Source organism: Chionomys nivalis, chromosome 7, assembly GCF_950005125.1.
Source record: "Chionomys nivalis chromosome 7, mChiNiv1.1, whole genome shotgun sequence".
NCBI classification, from domain to species: domain Eukaryota; kingdom Metazoa; phylum Chordata; class Mammalia; order Rodentia; family Cricetidae; genus Chionomys; species Chionomys nivalis.
In genome coordinates this window covers 80,610,437-80,632,775 of record NC_080092.1, presented here as the reverse complement: position 1 = coordinate 80,632,775, position 22,339 = coordinate 80,610,437, and the positions used below count along the sequence as shown (strand labels likewise).

At 48.4% G+C, this 22,339-nt stretch overlaps 1 protein-coding gene across 1 annotated transcript; it reads left to right on the top strand.

The window, feature by feature from the left end:
* The first annotated feature begins 503 nt into the window (after nt 1-503).
* Rab5c (RAB5C, member RAS oncogene family) lies at nt 504-22,236 on the top strand. Its single transcript, XM_057776790.1, has 6 exons — nt 504-637; nt 17,327-17,582; nt 18,762-18,913; nt 19,380-19,502; nt 20,608-20,701; nt 21,091-22,236. Exons 2-6 carry the CDS (start codon nt 17,417-17,419, stop codon nt 21,204-21,206), a joined length of 651 nt encoding a protein of 216 aa, XP_057632773.1. The 5' UTR covers nt 504-637; nt 17,327-17,416; the 3' UTR covers nt 21,207-22,236.
* Nucleotides 22,237-22,339: the final 103 nt, after the last annotated feature.

The window sequence follows — 22,339 nt, the reverse complement described above, 5'->3', positions numbered from 1 at the left end:
TATCGTTACTCACACAGATCTGCCAGCCTCTCTACCTTCCGAGTGAGCCACCACGTTGGGCTCCATCGCCTTTCATATAATAGCATGTCCTCAGCAATCAGTCTCTTGGACCTGTCTTGGCCGCAAAGTGTGGACAGGGGCTTCTCTAAGAGAGAATACCGTCTACGCGGCCTCATGAGCATCATATTTCTCCTTTCTCAATTCTGCAAGCACAGTCCTCTCGGCCCTCTAGCAAAGTTCTACCACACGCCTTCCCTCGCGGCACCTGGAACTGGCAGTGACGCGATAAGCAGGCCTGGACCAGCTCCGCCCCACCAGCAGCGGGATCCACCCTACACCCAAGTGCCAGGCAGCCCCCGGCTCCTCCCTGTGCTGAGAACTACAAGTCCCGCCATCCCTCGCGCGCACTAGCCCTCCTTTCCCGCGTTGATTGCGGGTAGGATCAGAGTGCCTCCCATTGGTCTGTTCTTTCTGTCAGTCACTTGGGACTATAGAGAGGCGGGGCAGAGCTGGAGATCCGGATCCGGAGCGGCTGAAAGGCGGAAGTGGAGGCCGGAGCCTGGGACACCGCCGGGAGGGAGAGGAGCGGAGTCTGTAGGATCCCCGGCCGAAGTAACGCTGCCGCTCCTGAGCCGCGGTGAGTATGCCTGTCCCAGGGCCAGTCTCTCGCCTGCGTGGAAGCCTCCCTGGGGTACCCTTTCCTCCTGCTCAACCTTAGCTTAGGGGGACACTGACCCCTCCCCCGACCCGTAGCCCCCTCTCAGGGGCTCCATAGGGCGTCGGGCCAAAGGGGGAGCGCCTCTTTCCTTTGCTTACCTGCCCCTCGGGAGCCTTCAGGAGTCCTTTAAGGCTCTCCTGTGGCCTGTCCAGTCCAGTTATAGGAGAGAGGGACCCTAAGTTCCGCTCCCCACCCCCTTGCTTTCAGAATCAAAGAGTCTTTGCCAGGTGTGAAGGAACCTGTCTCCCTTCCCTTTTACAGGTGGCGGGGAGTGCTGTCTCTCCTGGTTTTCCTTTCCTGTGTCTCCCCCCCCCAAATTCCCACTTCCCCCCTCAAAAAACCCAGTTGCCCCTTGCAGCCCCGAAGGAATTCTTATCTAGATGTCCTTTAGGGTGTGCGGGGATGGTGGGTGCCTGGATGAGAATGTTCCACACTCACAGAAGTGTGTTTGCGCCCTTACGGTTCCTTACTTCCTCTCGAATCTACCAGGACTCAGCAGAGTTTGAATTCTGGGTCACTGACAGGGAGTCGGCAGCCCTCTCCTTGTGCCGCTCGTCAGACCCCCAGCCCTGGCTGTCTTCTCAGTGTGTGTCCGTCTTCCTGCCTCTGAAGAATTTAGCTGAGCTTTGCTGAATCCTAGCGACAGATCAGGGAGGCTCTGCCCATTCATTATCTTCTCTCTCCCCTCCTCCTTCCCGCTGCTCCAGGCTCAGCCCTGTCCTTCCAGAGCCTCAGAGTGGTTTCCTTAGAGGGAGGAAAATAAGACCAAATAGGAGCTGTGTGGCATTGAGGGACCTTCTCTTCTCCGTCCCCAGTCACACAACGCTCTCCACCTGAGCAACAGGTCCAGGCCTCACCAGAGTCTCTTCTTGGCTTGGCTTTACCACAGAGCAGTTGGTCCAGATCGCAGTGGCAACTCTAGTTTTTGTAGCTAAAGGAATTGCTGTCCGTGTCATAAAGTGCCAGTTCCCCCAACCGAATTGACGCAGGATCCTTGGGACTGAAGTGTGTGAAATGGCTGCTGTTTGTGACCAAGTTGGAAAGTTCTTTTGTTAAGTGGCCAAAGTACAGGCCAGAGACTACCTTTCTGAGGAGTAGCCTGAGTCTGAGGTCACAACTGACCCTTGCTGTCTGCTGTGAAGGAAGAGTGGGAGAGCCGTTCAGTTCTCGGGCATTCCTGACCACCTTAAGACACTACTTATCACACGAGAGCTGAAAATTTTGCTTTGAGCTTTTTCTGACCTACTTCTGGACAGTTGCCGGTGTCCAGTTAGTGCAACATTTTAAGCTAATTCTGTGGTATATTTATTTTACTACTTCTTGGACAATAAAGAAACCCCTTCCTTATTAGAGTCAGCGTCTAAATGAGACACTCTCTTTCTGTGTGGGCTCGTTGGTGAATCCCTTACCCAGCCAGCCTCTGGTCTGTTCAGCATGAGCTTCTCAGGGAGAACCAGTGAACCCTGACTGCTCCCAGCAATTGATTTCTGCTAGACTTACCTGCTCAGGGGTGGATTGGGATTCCTGGGGCCCTGGCTGAGGCAGGCAAGCCTTCTCATGGGCATTTCTGGCTTTTGTCTGGACATCCACTCCCAGCTCTAACTCTGAGCCTTGCTTTTGAGGAGAAAATCTTAGAGAGACAGGCGGCACTAGAGTTTTGTGTGGTTCCACAACTGCTTTTGGCTTTCAGACTTTGGAGAGGCCCAGCTGAAGCCTGTCACTGTCCTGCTGGGAGAGGAGGGCCTCCTCTCAAAATCTCTTTGCCTCACCTCTCGCTCCTCACACCTAGCTGGCCTTTCTGCCTGTTCACTCTAGGAGGAGTGTAAGTGTGTATCTTATTTATAAGATGTAAAGCCCCAGAGTTCTTCCCATAGCCTACTCCTCACAATGTCCTGGAGAGAGGTGTTTGTGTCCCCACCTTATTGACAGTTCTTACCCTGGGGCCAAACAGTTAGAAGTGGTCAGAGCCAGGGTTTGGGGCTTGGGTTCGAATGTACTCTTATCTTTCCTAAAACAGGCTCTCCTTCAAGCTTAGAGTCTTGTTAAATGAATGAACTTGCAGAACCGGTGAACAGGGGCTTGAGTCGAGGCTCTTGGCCTCCTCACCATGGCCTTCCGTTTTGACTTCCCTCTCTTTCCCAACATTCCACCCTCTTTTACTCCCCCCCTTTGCTGAGGATGCTGTGACGGTAAAAGTCTCAAGCCTGTACTCTTCAGAGCCCAAGAGTTTGCTAATGTCTATGTGTCATTAATTTCTCCAGAACTTAACTCAAAATGACTAGAAAATGAAAGTGAAAGTGACAAACTGAAGGGTCCCGCCGGGCAGGATTGAAGGGTTGTGCCTTCTGAGTCCCCTTTGATACTGCCTGCTGATTTTGACACAGGGTTGCAACGTCTAGTCCTGAACGGCCTGGAACTGCTTTTGAAGACCAAGCTGGTCTTGAACTCACAGAGATCCACTTGTCTCTGCCTCCCAAGTGCTAGGATTAAAGATGTCCACCACTATGCCCAGCTTCAAACTCACAAATTCAAACTGGCCTCCACCAAGCAAGGATTCCTTTAAGGAACCTACATGCACTCATTTGTTTTCTGTGTATGTGCATACACATGCCACTGTGCACATGAAGAAGTGAGAGGAAGACTTGTGGGAACCAATTCTCTACTTCTACCCTGTGGGTCCTGGGATCAAACTCAGGTCTTCGGACTTGGTGGCAACCACCTCTACTTGCTGAGTCATCTCACCAGCCCAGAAAGAGCCTTCTTAATGGGCTGAGGATATAGCTCAGTGGGTGAGCGCTTGCTTAGCATGCATGAGACCCATCTCTGCACTGCATAAACCAGGCTTGTAGGCACATTTGTGATTCCAGCTCTTGGGAGATGGAGGCCAGAGGATCGGAGTTCAAAGTCATCCTGGGCTACATGGGAAGTTGGAGGCCAGCCTGGGTTACAGATTGCTCAGCAGTCAGAAGGGCAGTATAGGCAGAAGACAGTAGAGGCTCAGAGTTCCCATCTTGCTTGCCAGTTGGGTGGCTTGGGCTCTCTGAACCTGTTTCTTCCATAAAATGGGAATACCAGATCTCTTGCAGAGTTAGAAAAAAGGTAAAGTTCAGTGCCAAGGACAGAACAGATCCTTACAAAGTGGCCTCTGGTGGGCAGGTGGGGTTTTGAAGGCTTATTACAATTCATCTCTAAGTCTTACTCAGTTTTAGTGTCAGATATCTGTTGTGATGCCTGGTATTTGGATGATGTCACATGCTCCCTCATCTCATAGTTACTGAGCAGAATTGATGTGGGTTATAGTTCTTTTTACAGAAAGAGTGCTGGGCATGACAGCTCATGGCTTTAATCCCAGCACCTGGGAGGCAGAGGTAGGAAGATCTTTATGAATTCAGGGCAGCCTGGGCCATAGTAAGACCCTGACTCAAAAAAGAAAAACAGACAAAACAAACAGAAGAAACTGCTAAGGCCGTCACCATGATTACACCATTCAGAGTCACTGCATTTACTTAGTTTTGAGGCAGGGTCTTTCTACTTGACTCTGACTGTCCTGGAACTTAGCACATAGACCATACTGGCCTCAAATTCGAAGAGCTCTGCCTGCCCCTGCCTTGAATGTTGGGACTAAAGGTGTACATCACCACGCCTGCTATTGTACCTTTAAAAAAAAAATTGAGCCCAGTGCTTCTTTCCTGGGAGGTGAGCACAGTGTTACTGATCTACCATGGTGGAGTTCGGCTGCTTTGTTAGAGCCATTTGCTGTGGACAGAGCTTATAGACTAGGATGTCCCAAAATGTAGGTTATAAAGCTTTCAGTACTGTGACAGCCCAGTGTAATCCTGTCAGTTTGGGAGACTAAGGCAGTAGGATCTTTCAAGGCCTGCCTGGATTACATAGTGTGTTGGAGACTAGCCTAAACAACTTAGTGAGAGCCTGTCTGATATAAAACATGAGCTGAGGCTCTGCAGCTCAGTTGTAGACCACTTGCCTAGCAGGCATGAGGCTCTTCATCTGTCTTATCACTTGGGAGGCTGAAAAGGAGAGTCATGAGTTTGAGACCAGCCTGGGCTGTGTAACAAGATCCTATCTCAAACAACCCCCCCCCCCCCAAAAAAAAAAAGAACCTTGAAATAATCTTTAAGGGCATTCTTTGTATTGAGCATGGCATATAAAAAGGTTTGATTGCTTTTCAAAGTACTGCATCTCCTGCCGGGCGATGGTGGCACACACCTTTAATCCCAGCACTTGGGAGGCAGAGGCAGGTGGATCTCTGTGAGTTCGAGACCAGCCTGGACTACAAGAGCTAGTTCCAAGACAGGCTCCAAAACCACAGAGAAATCCTGTCTCGAAAAACCAAAAAAAAAAAAAAAAAAGTACTGCATCTCCTAATACACAGAGGCAGTGATACTAGTTAAAGGTCAACTTATTTTTCTGTTTTATCTTTTGAGACAGGATTTCTCTGTGTAGCCCTAGCTGTCCTATAATTCACTCTGTAGACCAGGCTGGCCTTGAACTCAGATCCATCTGTCCTTGCCTCCAAGTGCTGGGATTAAAGACGTGTGCCACCATTGCTGGCTAAAAGCTCAACTTACTGAGCTTTGCTGACATGTTCCAGGCACTCTTCTGAACTCTGAGCATATTCTGTTTCATCCTCACACCACTGGAGGGAGGCGCATGTTCCAGTGAGGAACCGTGCTCTGAGTGGCAGGGCAGGACAGCCTCTTCTCTAGAAGCTACGTGTATACTGTTCCCTTTGCCTAAAATACTCGTGTCCACCTCACCTGCCTGGAAGCTGCTTTCCTTGTTTTCTTTTGAGACTTGACTTGCAAGTCTCTTTCTTTGTGAGGAGGTACCAGTTCCTCTCTCCATCAGAGCTGGCTCCCTGCTCTTTCTATCTCAGATGGATGAGCACTGCAGACCACAGATCATGTCCAGCATAATAGGCCCCTCGCTACAGCTGCTAACGGAAAGCACAGACATGGAAATCTGCCCTGAAGTGCCTGCCTGCCTGCTTCCTTAACGCTCCCCTACCCAAACTTACAGCTTGCCCAGGTAAAGCTGGACAAACATAGCCCCAGCTCATTTCCAAGCTTGAGCCCTATCTTCATCTGCTCATACACAGATAGCGGAGCAAACAGGTAAGCAGAATAGCTGGTACCAGATAGATAATGCAGATCAGGTAGGGTACAAACCAATTTCCAGAGGGCAGAGCTCTTCAAATCTCTGTTTCCTGTGAAGGCTTTAGTAGAAGATGGGCGTAGCTCTGGCTAGCTACACAGCACCCCAGCCTCAGCTGCTTCTGCAGAGTGAGTAAATCTGGTAGCAGGATGGACTATTCTACTCTTTCTGCAGTTGTGTGTGTTGAGACTACCCACCCAGGCAGCACTTAGCAAGGGATCAGTGGGGTTGAACTTTGCTCTGGTCAGTGGGTGCTGTTTTGCATGTCTGCACATTGTGATATTGGTCTTAAGCACTAGCAGTTCTGGCGTATAGCTCAGTAGGTGAGTACTTACCTTGCATTTTTGAGGCTCTGGTTCTATTCCCTGTTACCAAAAAACAGACAAACAAAAGCAGTAGTGAGGGCAGCCCTGCGATCAGCATCCTAAGCTCATGGCCTTTAAACTCCCTGCTCCAGCCTGCTGTGTTGGGCTGTGCTTTCTCCCACTTAGCTCCTCCTATCCCTGTTCCCTGTCAATGAACTCATCTTCGAAACTGTGTGTCTAATAATAATAGCAGGTCTCAAACCTCATCTTATTTCAGGATGAGCCCCTGCTCCTCCCTTTTTTCCCCCATTAGTGATTTTTTTCAGAATAGTCTTAGAAAAATTAGGAGAATAGTACAGTTTCCTCACAAGACTTAGACCCTGTTCCCCTGTTTCCCTGTTTATAGCATGTTACATTAATGTTAATACATGAATGTCCATGCTCCATCCACATTGTGGATTGCACCTGATTGTCCTGTTTCTGTAGCAAGGGCCCTGGCTGCATTTGGATGTTGCATTTCCCTAGATTTCTCTAGGTAGGTAGTTTCAGGATTGCACTTGTCTTCAGTGACCTTGATGGTTTTGAGGTCACTGGCCAGATATTTTATGGGTTGCTGGACATTTTTTCTCCTGAGTAGACTGGGGTTAGGAGTGATCAGGGTTAGGGAGACGATTCTAATATAAAGTGCCGTTTGTGTCCCGTTGTATCAAGGTACACATAATCAGTGTGGCTCATCGTCAGTGTCAGCCTGACACAGTCTGAGGGCTCTCCATTATAAAGTTGTCCCCTGCTTTATTTGTTCTCTCTGGAAGAATGTCATTATGTCTAGTCAACACTGAAGAGTGGCAGGTCAGGTCCCCCTCTTGGAGGGTGAAGTAGCTATATGAATTATTAAATCCCCTGATGCAAGAGACCTGCTTATTCTCATTTATTCAATTATTCATCTGTTGGTATTGGCTCACAGAAACTTAATTTTATACTTTGGTTTCTAATCTACATTGCTTCCTCACATTGTTTCGTCTTTGACCACAGGCTGCTCTTTCAGCTCCCTTTGACCTACCCCTGTCATTGTGAGGGTTTCTGATTTTGTTTTTTGAGCATTTCCTTACTTTTTGGCACAAGATGCTGTTTGTGTATTTCCTGCCCAGGCCTGTTTAGCAAACATTTTCTGTCTAGCGCCCTGATCTGGAATTACAGGATGAGTTCAGGCTGCCCCTTCTGGTGGTAGTCTGTGCAGTCCCATAGCTGGATAAGGTAGCAAAGTAACATATGGTGAGAATCCACTCCAGTCCCAGCACTTGGTCCTAGCAGCAAGTTGCTGCCCTCTGTTCACCCATTCACAGTCCCCATCTGTCTGATGCTGCACCTGAGCTAAGCAGTGGTCACACTGGGTATTTACTCTGGAGTTTGTGGCGAGGTGCTAGGTGTAATCATTCTCTTTGAGCACTGAGTTCTTCAGCCAAACCTTCCTGGACTCTGGGCTGAAAGTCCATATGAAATCCCAGGTAGTCTAGTCACACCTCTTTTGCTGCCTTTCCTAAACAGACTCTCCTTTGGAAAGGCTTGTGTTGTAGCCTTTGTGGCTCTAGGCAGGCTCAAGGCAGATAAGCCCTTGGAGATGTGATCCTGAATCATTGACGAGCTTAAATCCTTTGCCGCAATTACCCTCGGAAAATCTGTAACTTGAGCCTTCCACCAGCCCTTTGCCTCTATTCATAGGTCTGAGTGTGTCCCCTTCAGGTGGCTCTGTCAGAAGCATCCCAGGCTTGAGGAGGCTATGGGTGGCCTCCTCACCCTGGCTGCTCTCCTAGTCATCATATTGCTCTCTGAGTTGCTCAGACTCTGTGGTCATGAGTGATGCCAATTTGCAAACCTCTAGTGTTTGCAGCCTCATTTTTAAAAGGAACTCAACTTTGGTTTTGTCGTCAGCTGCCCTATTCTTGCCCCTTCCCCTGCAGCTGAATCACTTCTTCCCTTTCCTGAGAGGCTTTGAAATGGACGTAAGGGAATGAGGCCTTCGAGATGCTTCATGTTCTAGGACCTTTCATATTTTTAATTTATTTTTTTTATTTAACTTATTGAAGCAGAGTCAGGATTTGTTAAAAGTATCTTAATATAAACTTTAAACATGAAGGTTAAAAGCAATGCTCAGGAAAGACAAAAACAACAACAAAAAACTCAGAGCATGGATGTGGGCTTCTCCAAAGAGAGTCATCCTTTTTTGTTGTTGCTTTTAAAGGGGTTGTGATTGGTTTTGGTGGGGGAGATTTATCGGATGGTGATGGTTCCTTCAGCCAATGGCCCGGTACCCTCTCCAGATAATTCAAAGTTGGGACTGTTACAGTCCGTCGTAAGTCTTCTAGGAAAGCAGCCCTTGTTACAGGAAACTACTGAAAGACCGCCTCTTTCAAGTGAGGGACATTGGAGGGTAAGGCGGGCTGCCTGGCACGGGGTTGAGGATCCACTTGCTACACGGGAGGTTTCATGGGGCAAGCCCTGCCCCACTTGCATTGTTGAGTGTTTTCTAGGGCCTCATTCTCTTATGCATCATCTTTCCAGTAGCCCTGGATGTAGGTGCCAGTCTCTCCCTTTTATAGGCTCCGGGATGCGTTCTGGGCACAGCACAAGGCTAGCCTAAGTGATGGTCACAGGACTTGATATTTGTCTGGCTTAATCCTACTGTGCATAGACCTGAGGAGTTCGGTCAGAAGTCTCAACTGGTCTAGAGTGCTCTTGGGGTGGGATCCAAGTCATCTAGAAAATGGCTGTGGGTGTGAGCTCTCAGCTGTCCCCATCTATTTGCCAAACTTAACCAGGCTGACCTGTATCACATGTTCACTTGACCATATTTATGACCCCTTATGGTGTGCCAGGCTTGAGCTTAAACACAGGAAAACTACAGTCCAGCCTTTGGGAGTTTTGTAACGTGGTCCCTTTCATCTGCGACGGTGCCTGAGAGTCCTCTTACCTTCCCATTCTCAGCACTCAAGCTACCAAGTTCTCCACCCTCTCCAGTAAGTTGTCTTTGTAGACTGTGGGAGCAGAAGTGTGGTTAATTTATTGAAATTTGTCTGATGGAACCCCTTCTTCAGCTGACACCACTATTATGTTTTGTTCAGTAAAAACTAAGAAAAGAAGAGTTTGTCTGAAATAGTGTTTTCTGGCTTCCAAGAGCCATTGTCCCTTAGATCTCATAGTGAGAACTTTGACCTTGTTCTTGTTAGCTGGCAGTTCCTGACCACAGTGTGCCTGTGTTGTCTGGGCAGGAAACATTTGGCTTACTACTGTCGGATTCCCTCCTGCCTTCCCGTAGATACCACCTCTGCTGGCTACATGGGAAGTACGGGCACTGAAACAAAGAGGGCAGTGATGGTAGATGGTTTCCTTCTGTCGGGTGTTTGTAAAGACAGGAAGGGTTTGGGAAGCTCACTTGGTGTGTGTGAATGCCTGAGAGAACAGGTGCTGCTGATGACCCTGACTTTAGCAGAGGTCCTTGCAGTCCTGCTGGGTCTGGGGGCAGCAGAAGTGGCAGCTGTCCTGGCTCACACTCCTGGCCCCTGTAGAGCTCCTCCTGAGACAGAGAGGGAAACAAGCCCAGCATTGATGAGATTCCAGTTAGTAACATCCTAAGTAAGTTTATAACCGCACCAGCTAAACAGACACAGGAAACCAGCATAGTGGTGTACACCTATGATCTCAGTTTTTGGGAGGTTGAGGCAGGTGGGGATCCTAAACTCCAGGCTGGTGAAACTGTCTCCACAAAGTGAAAAGCACAAAAACAAACAAATGCTCTAAAACCCGAGAGATTTGCATTCAGCAAGAGCAGTGGGAGAGTTGTGGGCCAATGGGAATCTCCCATCCTTCCCACCTGCTGTCATGAAAGCCTGTGCTCCATGCTGGCACATCCACAGATGCGGGCTGAGGCATGCGGGCTGAGGCATGCGGGCTGACTGCCTTTTTAACATCCTGCCGCTTAGCACAAGCAGTAGAAGGGGAGCAAGCCTTTGTTCAGCTGTAGCCTCAACTCCTGGTCCCTCTGCTGAGCATGTGTGTGGGTTTGTGCTGCAGAAAGGGCCACATTTCTAGTTGAACTTTGGCTTGAGGCTGAGGATCTGCCACAGTGACTGCTGCTTTGGGGGTCAGGCCCCAGTTCTCTCAGGAATGTTGAATCACTAGGCAGGATAAACCTTGCCAGGTATAGCTCTAGGCAGCCCCCTGTCTTTTGGCACACAGGGCTAGTGACTGAAACTCTTCTAGTTGCCCATCAGTCATGGAATCCTTGGACATTACTACGTTATGCCTTTTCCTCCCTGTGCATGCAGGAAGGAGAGGGAATGTCGCTGGACTTTTCCATCTTTGCCTGGAATTTAGTGCTGACTGCTTCCTCTGGCCTGGGGGATCTCACTGTGATGGGGAGCTGAGAAAGCAGCTTGGTGGGCAGGAAGGGAGTTCTTTTCTTCTTTCTTTCCTATATTTTAATCATATGTATTTGTGTCTATGTCTGTGTGTGTGTGCATGCACATGTGGAGGTTGTTAGACAAATAGCCACTTAGACACATTAGACACTTCTACCTTGTGGATCCTGGGGGACTCGAATTCAGGTTGTCAGGCTTGACTTCAAGAACCTTTACCCACTAAGCCATCTTTCCAGTTCTCAGAGAATTTCATATTTTTTCTAGGATAGGACCCGAGAAGCTAAGAGGTGGCAACAGTCTGGCTTGGCGTCTGTCCTCAGTTCTACCCAGCACCTGAGGGAAAGGGGTTGGGGAGCTCACCATGCTCTTTCCTGGCTAACCCCTGGCAAAAATGTTCAGTTTGGTTATCTAATGATGTTTCCAGAGTTAACCTCTTTGCTGGAGTTGCCAGAGTTGGAACCCTGGGCTGCACTCTTAGGAATTCCATGAGGTGTCACTGTGGTCTTTTCCAGAATGAGTAATTCATTGAGATTAATAATCCCAGATAAGAGATTTGCCTGCGCAGGTAGGGGTTCTGTCTGTCCCAGTGGCAGAGAACCCAGCTGACTCCGAGCATACTTCTAGGCCATTCCCATGGTTCCAAGTTATCTATGTATCTGTATAACGGAAGCTACCCTTCATTTCCTGCATCTCCTTTAGCTGCTTAATGGCTCCCATGAAAGTCCTTCCCAGAACTCTGCCTGGACTGTAAGGTGATTTTCTGCAGATGAGCCCTGACCCTGAGTACAGCAGTGCCAGAGTCCTACCACCTTATTCGGTTCTCCTCCCCAGACCCCAAACTTTGTTCCCTCTGCAGATAGCCTGGCTTGGTGGGATTACAGAGCATCACTGCTGTAACCTCTTTCTCCTCAACAGAAACATGCTGGCTGCTTCTTTCAGGAATAGCTAAACGGTTTCACAGTTCTCTGACCCATAGCTAAGTCTAGATAGTAAACACAGCTTTGGCATACATTGAACAGTTATTTTTATATGAATGCTCATCCTGTGCCTTAACATTTGGGTGTTTTGTTCTCTTGATCATTTTCCAATTTAGGCAATGTCTTTTTTATTGTATTTGTGTTCTGAATATTTTCATACTAGAGAAAAGCTAAAAATGGTTTTTATATAGAAGAGGTAATTGGTTTCGTATATATTTTGTTTTATTTTTTTATTTTTTGGCTTCACTGTGTAGCTCTGGAACTGACTGTATACATGAGGCTGGGCTCAACTCCACAGAAATCTGCTTTCCAAGTGCTAGAATTAAAGGTGTATGCTACCACTCCCAATTCACTAATTCACTTCTAACCTTTAGTTTTTTATCGTTTTATGAAAAAGATCATAAGTATTTTGTCTGTTAACTTGTAACTTTCATATACAAAGTAGTTTGTGTACTTAGTTAAGTTTACAAATCTAAAGTATATAGCTAGCTAAAATTTTTAACTCATTTTCAAAAGTGTTTCCCTGCTAAAAGCCATTATTCTACTGACGCATACTTAGGGCTGTTGAGATGACTCCGCAGGTAAAAGCACTTTTACCATGCCTGCTGGCCTAAGTTCATTCCCCAGAGTTCACATGGTGGAGGGAGAGAATTGACTCCTCAGAGTTGTTCTCTGACCTCCACATAAGTATAAATCACACATTGAAAATTGACTCCTTGTTATCCTTAGTAGATTGATGTTGGTAACCTTGGCTTTTCTTTCATCTCTTAGCCTTACAAATTACGAGTCATGGGTTTGTCAAGTCATCGCCTTGCTGTGCATCTCTGAGCAAGTCACCTCACCTTACTTTGTCTTCCTTCTCTGTAATTGACATAGTTAGGATTAGGTCTGTGTGGCCCTTTAAGCTCTAACAACCAAGGACTCAGAGTTAAGTAAGTAGCTAGCCTGTAGTTTAATAAGATGCCACTTGGAACCTTCTGTTCCTCTTAATTCTGTGTTGTATACCCTATGTTTATTTAACCTTTGCAGCAATCCAATACAATTAACATTAAATAATACCATTTGTAGATAAGGAGCTAAAGCTGACAGTGACCACTTGTGTGACTTGGCCAAGGTCACAGAACTAACCTGCTGACTAAAGCTGGAGCCAGTGCCCCTCTCTGAGCCTGAACCTGTCATGATGAGGTCGGGTGAAGGGACAGGGGGCTCCAGGCAGCTGCTGTTTCCTTGTTCTTCTTTCTGGTAGTCCTCATGAGAGTTGTCTTGGGCTCCAGTGTGCTTTAGCAGTGGTTTCCCTGTGAGAGTGACCTGTGTTCTTGAGACTATGGGTCAGTCATCACCTCAGCTCCCTGAGGCCTCTGAAGCGATCCTTGGCTCCATTTGGCTTCCTTTTAATATCTGTCCCCTTAGCCTTTGAGCCCAATTACCTCTCCTGCTCAGGCCAATGCATCCTTCTCTTAAACTAACAAGTTTCAAGGGCGGCTGTGCCTTCTCCAGCTCAACTCTTCCTTTTTTTCACAGAGTAAAAGATAGCTGAAGTATCTGGCTAGACCATCTCCTTGGAGCTCTGGGCCTGGCCACTTGGTTCTCAGCCCTAAACCTACTCCCTCTGCCAGCAACTAACCTTAAGTAACTGCATCTCCACCCACCTTCTGGCCTCCAGTCTGGTTTCTCTAATCTGCTCCCAATCCAGGCTGTGTTCACTTGGGGCTAGAGGAAGTCTCTAAAGCAAACAGGAAGCAACAGAGACACCCACCAGCTGGAATCGCTAGACCTTTGTGAAGCCGGCAAGAACAGCAGTGTGAAACCAGTGCGTGCGTGGTCATGTCTCACGGGGACAGCATCGCCACAGCACTTGGTGTCTTGAAGGCTTCACTCAGTAGAACAAGGCCCCCGCCCCACCTTGATGGTCTGTCTGTGGGCAGCATGGACCTTCCCTTATCAGCTGTAACTCTTGTGTTTAGTCAGCTACTTCTCTTTGTTTATTTGAGACAGGGTCTCACTGTGTAGCCCTGGCTGGCCTCTGACCTCACAGAGCTCCCCACCTCTACCTCCCAGTGCTGGGATGAAGGGCGAGCTCCTCTATACCCAACTGGGGAGCTTATTTTAAAGCCTTGAGTTCTGTACTCTGCTTTTAGAGATTCTGATGTAATTGATCTAATGTGGGTTCTGATGAGAAAAGTGGCCACAGGCAGGCCAACACAGGGAAGAGCAGTGTTCAACTCTTGCTGTTTCTTGTCCTTTCTTGGCCTGTGCACAGAGGTCGAGTGTTCAGGGGCCTGGTTCCCTCTGCCCTTTTGTGTGCACTACAAGAAAAGACATACTTAACAGAGTGCCCCCAAGTCCTTGGACATGTTCATCTTTCCCTTGGAAGGCGTGAAGTTGGGGGTGGGGCCCATTCTAGGTGGTCTTTCTTCTTTTGTTTTTTTTTTTGTTTGTTTGTTTGGTTTGGTTTTGTTTGTTGTTGTTGTTTTGAGATAGGGTTTCTCTGCAGCTTTGGAGCCAGTCCTAGAACTTACTCTGTATATCAGGCTGGTCTTAAACTCACAAAGATCCACTTGACTCTGCTTCCCAAGTGCTGGGATTAAAGACGTGCACCACCACGAGGATTCTTATTTAGAAGGTTGGGAAGTGGATCTTCAGAGTCCTTTGCCATGGGCCTGAAGCTATACCATTGCTAAACACTCAGGGGGAAAGATTGTTGACTCATCCTGTCTCCTACAGGCAACTTTTTGGTGACTGGCTCTTAAGCAGGATTTGATTGACTCCAAGACATCACTTCATCTAAAATACAGAATATCTTTGCAACTAGTTCAGGAGAAAAGATTCCTTACACACACACACATACACACATATCACACACACACACACACACACACATATACACACAGAGGCAGGACAGCTCAGTCCATGAATTCATTCACTATTATCACCTGCCAGGATCTGTCTTCTGGTTTTCCAGTCCTGGGAGAAGAGGAGCTTCTTGGGAAGCTGAGTATGACCTACCTGTCTCAGACATGCTCTTATCTCTGTATTACTTCATGACAAAAATTGTCTTGCTTAGTCCTTTATTGGCTGAAAAAGTCAAACACTTCTGCTCATGTGATTCCTTCTTGGGGCCAGGAAAACCACGAGGCAACAGATCATAAAAAGTGCTATAAGCACCTGCTCAGGTGTCTCTGGAGGCAGGACCAGTGATCAGGAAGAACATGTCAGCAGCCAGTTTAAGCCAGCTTGGTAGAACTTGTTTCAGTGACTAGGGAAGCCAGGGTCTGCTCACCAGTGTCTGTGGAGAAGGCGATGCACTCTCGGCACTAGCCTTAACCCTGATGTGCCCTGCCACTGATAGTCCTGCTTTGACTTAGCTCAGGTGGCTAAGTGAGAGGAGACAGTCACGCTCGTGGCACCACAATCTGGTGTCTGCTTATTTGCTTCATTCTAGCTGCTCTATCCCTGGTTCTGCTTCAGTGGCACCTGCAGAGAGCTGGCTGGCTCTGTTCTGACCCTGGATGAGCTCTCCGGGCCAGCCACACAGATGGCTTCTACACACAGACATGGTTGAGAATTGGGTTTCTCCCTTTCTGGCTTTATATATACATACATACACACGCACATATATTTTCTGTCTGGGCAGGTTTGCAAAGTTGTGGGTTTGGTAGGCACAAGACTTGGCTACCTGTTTTTCTCAGCTAGATGAGGGCTGCTGCCCATTCTGATTACTGTGTCCTCCACGACTGTTTTTTTTTTTTTTTGTTTTTGTTTTCTTTTTTTGCATCAAGGTCTTGATTGTCTGTTCCCCTTACCCCACTCCCCATTCTTCTCTTATACTCTGGCTGAATAGTTTGCCCTGTGTGTCATGTGCACACAGGGTAATCACTGACTTGTAATTCCATTGTGGTTTCCCTCTGGCTGAAGCTTTGCCTTGTATGGGTTGGCCCCTCACACACTTGGGTGTACTCAAGGACTACAGGATCAGGGTCACTTTTGCTAGAACTAGACCTTGCAGAGCCCACAAAACTACTGCAGCTACCCAAAACCAAACATCAAGGGTAGGTGTGGCCCCCATTGTTCTTCCCCAGCAGGGAGAATAGCCTTCTAACAAATGAGCTTCTGTGAAGGAACCTAAGTTGTATACTGGGTGTCCCTGAGCAGGGTGCTTATTGCTGTCAAGTTATGTCTGTAGAAATGGAAGGTTGTGTTAAAGCTCACAAAAGCATAGTGCAATCTCTCCATGGATGCTGGCTGTCTTTCAGAATAATTTCCTGGGGTCAGCACTCCGAGTTCCTAGAACACACATGAGCATTGTGAGGAAGTCCTGACGAAACTGCACAGGCCTTGTCCTCCTTGTTCAGGGTGAATGAGAAAGCAGCTTACCTATGGCGTCTTTAAATGACATTTCTGGTTAGTAATCAACTTGAAGACTGCCCCCTCCTACTTCCTTCCTTGTACGTTTGGGGAAGAGGTGGCCCCCATTTCAAAGCTTTTTTCCTTTGGTGCTGCCCAGAAAGGAAATCGTTGTTCCTGGTTAGTGAATCATTCATCCTGAAGCTCACTTTTTAAATGAGTTGCTGGGAGATTCTGGATGTGAAGAAGGATTTGAGCTGAACAAAGCGGGCCCTTTGCTGTCAGCTTCCCACAGGCGCTGTTCATCTCACCCATGTCCCTAGACTGCACTGTCTTGCTAGGGCAGGGCGTCATTCTCTGTGTGTTCTGCTGTCTTTTGCTCTGGTGTCTTTTATAGGCTTCTCATACTTCTGTGTAGCTCCAAGCTTCCCAAAAGCTTGAGCCTCTGGAGCTGAGTGGTAAAATCAGGGCTGGAGCGCCAGCTGCGAGGGGCGCAGGTCTCAGTGTCTCATGTTTGCTTCCACCCCTGCCCCCCTAATGCTTTCTTTGTGTTACCCCTGCCTCTGCCAGCAGAGAATGGAAGCGAGGTCTCTCTTTAAAAGGGAGAGTTGGCAGTGGAGACTGGGAGCAGAGCTCTGGCTTCAGAGCATGTTTGTTTTTCTGTGTGGTTTGTTTTTTAATGTGTGTGAGACTTCTGGTCCATCCAAAATGAGAAGACTGGGGAAAGAGGCCTAAGACAAGCGAGAGAACATTACTTTGGTTCTGGTACAGAATCCAGCCTCAGACCAAGAAAGTCACTTCTACGTGGTACAAGCCTAGTTATTTTGATAACAACTCACCTCGGCCGGGCCTTGGTCTCTGTGTGCCCATAAGCGTCTTATCTGAGGAACTCGCTGCCAGGACTCGCTGTGCCTTCACCCACCTCCCCACACACTCTGCTTCTGCCCAGAGCAGTCTCTGGTCATAGCACAAGACTACAAGCTTACTGTTTGTTGACCTAAATCCTAGTGTCTTTCTGGCCCCTTTTTGGGGTGTTGGAGGTGGAGCCCAAAGAGTCTGTTGACTCATGCTGGCATCTATTCATTCCTCTCCTGGATTTTGTAAGTGAATGTATGTATTTGAGAGAGGGAAATCCAAGTGTTTGCTCAGGACCCATGAGCCTAAAGTTGGGAAGCCACTTGACTCTGTACCTCTCTGCCAATTGTAGACCCAGGGGCTATATAGTTCAGTTTAGTGAAGACTTCAGCTCAGCCTTTGTGGGGAGAGCTGGGAGTTTAGGGGCAAGATTGATCATCTCGGTCATCAGGAAGGACAAGGGAGAATACTTGTGGTTTAGGGAGGGCACCTTTGACAGTCTTGTTCTAACCCCTCCTTCTTGTTTCTCCCCTACAGTTGAAGGCCTCCCTCCCCTTAAGTGCCTCTTTGCATAGCACTGGCCCCACCCCTACGCTCATTGGTACTGCTACCTAGCATCATCAGGCCATGGCTGGTCGGGGAGGTGCAGCACGACCCAATGGACCAGCTGCTGGCAACAAGATCTGTCAGTTTAAGTTGGTCCTCTTGGGGGAGTCTGCAGTGGGCAAATCCAGCCTTGTTCTCCGCTTTGTCAAGGGACAATTCCATGAGTATCAGGAGAGCACAATTGGAGGTGAGTGAACACGAGGGAGTTGGGGGACTGGGGACCCTTGAGAAAGAAAGCTGTCTGTGCAGAGACTAAATCTGTTTGGCCTGGGAGCACTTTTTCCTCAGTGGGCCCTGGAATTGAATCCAACAGTCAGTTTCATGCTTCATTTCAAAAAGCATGACTGCTAAGAATTAGCTAGAGATTGAAAATAACTTCCTGTTTTGGTCCAGCCTCTTTATTATTTGTGTGGATGTGACTACCCCATCCACTGACCTGGCTGGCATCAGGGGGACCTCTCAGAGGGTCCTTTTTGTTCTGCAGGGCAGTATGCATGTCCTGTCCTCTCCTGCTGATCTTTACCCTTTCTGGAGCTCAGAATGTGTCACTGATTCCCCATTGGTCAGCATGTAGGAGGTAAATAAGGGTCTGGACTCAGCCTCTGGCATCTGTAGTCAGTGTGACTCTCGAGAGGCCAGGGCCACCCTGGACCCGAGTCATCCTCTGCTCTCTTGCTTGGTAGACGGTTTCCAGGCAGCTGGAGACAGAATGGGCCACGTCAGCAGTCTTCTCTCTGCCTCCTCAGCACTGTCAGGAGCTCTAGAGGGGGAAGTGAGGTGGCGCCCCAGGCTCCTCACAGGGCTGTCATAATCCTCTGCTGGGTCCAGGGTGTGGAGAACCCTACATGTCTGTCCCAGCTCCAGGATTCTCCTGCAAAGCATATTTCCTTCGGTGCCCTGTCTTCCCATCTCAAGTGGAATCTGTATTCAAACCACAGGTTGGCCATTCAGGAACGATTTTGGGTCAAAGTAGGGATGGGATGGTGGCTAGCTGGAGTGCCTGGAGGTGGCAGGGGTGGTTGGAAAGCCAACCACAGCCTGGCAGAGAGAATGCCTTTCTGAAACTGAAGGTCACAGTCACCCTTGAGCTGAAGTGGGTCTGTGAAGGGCAGCAGAAGGAAGGCCAGGGGGAATGGGGTCTCACCCTTTGAGACTTGGCCTCAGGGTTCCCCTGGGTCTCCCTTATCTGACTCTTGCTGTGCTTTGCAGAGTAGTTCTCAGACGGCTCCGTGCAGGCACTTCCAGACAACACATAGGCCTCACCTGCCCTGCATGGACAGGCTTCTACATGCCAGATCCAGCAACAGAGAGTAAGCCAGGTGGTTTCCAGTTCCTCTCTGCATAATGACCCACCTTTTTCTTACAGCGGCTTTCCTCACACAGACTGTCTGCTTAGACGATACAACGGTCAAGTTTGAGATCTGGGACACAGCTGGACAGGAGCGATATCACAGCCTGGCCCCCATGTACTATCGGGGGGCCCAAGCAGCCATCGTGGTCTATGACATCACCAACACAGTAAAGATTTTTCTTCCTTTATTCCTTGCCCTTCATTTCTGTAAAGCCCCAAGAATTAGGATATAAAAGTCGCATTTATTACCTCTCACTTAACCTTCTAGTCCCGACTGGGATATGGGCAGATCCTGTTCATCAAGACACTCTCACGAGAATCTTTTTTCTTTTTTTTTTTTCATTTTTTTTTTTTTTTAGTTTTTCGAGACAGGGTTTCTCTGTAGCTTTGGTTCCTGTCCTGGAACTAGCTCTTGTAGACCAGGCTGGGCTCGAACTCACAGAGATCCGCCTGCCTCTGCCTCCCGAGTGCTGGGATTAAAGGCGTGCGCCACCATCGCCCGGCTCTCACGAGAATCTTAAGGGATGACTTATCAGTTGCAGTTGCCTTTGGCTGTGCCAGTTTTTGTTTGCTAGTGAGTGTCCCAGAGTAGAATGTCTCTGTTCCTTTGACACTCTGATCCTGTCTCCTCAGGATACATTTGCACGGGCTAAGAACTGGGTGAAGGAGTTACAGAGGCAGGCCAGCCCCAACATCGTCATTGCACTCGCAGGTAACAAGGCAGACCTGGCCAGCAAGAGAGCCGTGGAGTTTCAGGTGAGATGGCAGAATTTGGGGAAGGGTGAGCCAGCTCTGTGAGGGGGCCTTCCCAGGCCCCTTGAGTCCTGTAAGGGGGCAGCAGCTTTCTTCTGCTGCCCTTCATGACTCAAGCATGGGCCACAAAGGAGCTGTCTTTAACGGTGCTCTTTTGTGGGTGGAGTGGGGAGGTGACGCTTCTGCCTTATAAACCAAATGGACTGAGACAGAAGTACTTTTTTTTTTTAACTTTATGTGCATTGTGTGCAGGTGTCAGACCCCCTGGAGTCACAGAAAGCTGTGAGCTGCCATGTGGGTGCTGGGATTTGAACCCAGGTCCTCTTTAAGAGCAGTCCATCTCTCCTGCCCCAGAAGTACTTTTTTTAGGCAATGCATTCATGTAGTAAAATTTAAATAGCCCAAGAAGATATAGAGAATGAGTTTAGTCTCTTTAATCCTAGAAAATCAGCATCTCTTATCCAGAATTCCCAGTTTTTTGTCTTACCAAAAATGTATACATTTGTGAATCATTTTCTTTACACAGATGAATGGGAGTATGCCGTAAACCACATATACTGTGTTACAGTTGTCATCTGTCTGTGAGAGGGAGGGAGGGAGGGAAGTAGCCTGTAACCTACGCTGTTGGCCTTGAACTAATTCTTACTCTTCCACTGTGAACCACCACACCCTGCTCTGCAGTTCTTTATCTGAGGGCCTCCTAGGTTGTTTGTAACAGTTGAGAACTAGAAACAGTGCTGCAGGTAGTGTCCATGTACTCATGCTTTTGTCCAGATGTGCAAGTATAGTTGCAGGACATCTTTCTAGAAGAATGTTTTGCCTACTAGTGATTCTGATGAGCAAGTAGGCAGAGTGGACCTGGGGAAGCTAAATAAGAATCTGCCAGTATTTGTGAACTGGGAGGTGTGTGTAGCGTGTGAGTGGGAGCTAGGTGATGCTGGTATTTTGGGAAAACAGAACAGAGAAGCCCTGAGCCTGAAACCCCTGCATTTACCCAATCAGTCTTTGTTTTATAAGGACCAAGAGCAGGGAAGATTTTATGCTGGACCCTAGCCCCTACTGTCTGCCAGCATTCACCTCCTGCCCTCTTCCTCACTTTCCTGAATAGGAAGCACAAGCCTATGCAGATGACAACAGTTTGCTGTTCATGGAGACATCAGCGAAAACTGCAATGAACGTGAATGAAATTTTCATGGCAATAGGTAAATTGCATCTCCCCTGTTCTCCCAAGCAGGCTTGTGCTGGTCTCTGGCAAGTCTGTGGGGTGCCTTCACTAACAGAATTCTCACCATTTTAAATTATCTGATAAAACTGTTGTCTAGCTGACTCCCAGATGCAGAACTTTCTAAAGCCTGGGCCAAAGCCTCCATGTTTGTACTCCCTGCCCATGTCAAAGCCATCTATTGCCATTCCTTCCCCCATACGACTTTAGCTCATTTGCCTTAGGAGTCGTCCTGCCTGGGTTCAAATACTGGCAGTGCCACTTGTAACTGGTTTTGGCACACAAGCCCTCCAGAATTCTGGTTGTCACTGATTAGGGGAAAATATTGGGGTGATCCCACAGGTGTATTTCCCCTTCTCTCCCAAACAGCTAAGAAGCTTCCCAAGAACGAGCCCCAGAATGTAGCTGGTGCTCCAGGCCGGAACAGAGGTGTGGATCTGCAGGAGAGCAGCCCAGCCAGCCGGAGCCAGTGCTGCAGCAACTGAGCCCCCTTGCCTGCCACTGCCCCCACTCCTCCACCAGAATGACCCGACTGGAATCCACTCTAACCAATCGCACTTAATGACTCGGGCCACCACTGGGGGCAGGGGAGGGGTCCATCATGAATTCTCTGCATAACTTTGATCCTAGGCCGAAGGGAGTTATTCCACCTGCACCTTTCTGTACAAATACTAATTCAATTTTAAGTCTTAAGTCACTTTTTTAATATATATGATCTTCTGCTCTTCCCAGTCCCCTTTCTGCTGCTCTCCCACTTGCCCTTCGCTGGTAGTAGCTACGCTCCTGAGCCCCTGGTCTGTGGGGACAGGGGTTGGAGCAGTTACCCTTTCTTTCCTTCTTGCTGGAGAGCAGACTCAGCAAGAGCACCCACATCTTACCTTGCTGGGAGTGGTCTTGGTCCCAGGACAGTGGATAGGCCCTGGGCTGGGGAAGGGACAGGCGGCGCTTCCCTCAGCTGGTTGTCCTCAGGCTGCAGCCCCTCCCCATCTGACTCCCAACTGGGAGAGAAACCGCAGCATTACTTAAGCATCATTTGTGACAGCCACACACCATGGCCCAGGACCCCTCTCCACCCTTGGTCACCCTGACCTCTGGCTCTGAGCCTTGTTCTGACCAAATCACGATGATGAGTATTTGGGGGGGGTCAGGGGGGGAGTGGGGGGGATGGAACCAACTTTTTCTGTATTTTGTATTGTATGTTTTCTTCAACATGTAACCAATCAGTATCTTGTCAATATAGTCAGCCGATCGATCGACCTCACACTTGTCTTCCTCGTCTTTCTCTGACAGAGTTTGTCAGGCCATACATATCCTATTCTTCTTCAAGTTAATATAAACGAATCATCCAGTCTGATTAAATGGCTCTACCCTCTGCATGTGAGAGGATGCTGGTGGTCATGGTAACCAAAAGAAAGGCCCCTGCTGCTGGCAGCTCTGATAGTGCAGGAGGATAGAACTGACCTGGGACTGACCCCTGGCTCCCCTCAGCTTACATTAAAGGATATGCAATCTGTATTTGAATATTGTTGGTGTCTGTAGTGACCTCTTAGGGGTTTTTGTTTTGTTTTTTGGTAGGACTCTGAGACCCATCTTTTTGTCCTCTCCCTGAAGAGGACCA

Coding starts and splice junctions, on each gene's coding strand:
- Rab5c (XM_057776790.1), top strand. CDS start 17,417: ATGGCTGGTCGGGGAGGTGCAGCACGACCCAATGGACCAGCTGCTGGC. Junction 17,583..18,761: donor TCAGGAGAGCACAATTGGAG/GTGAGTGAACAC, acceptor TTTTTCTTACAG/CGGCTTTCCTCACACAGACT. Junction 19,503..20,607: donor AGAGAGCCGTGGAGTTTCAG/GTGAGATGGCAG, acceptor TTTCCTGAATAG/GAAGCACAAGCCTATGCAGA.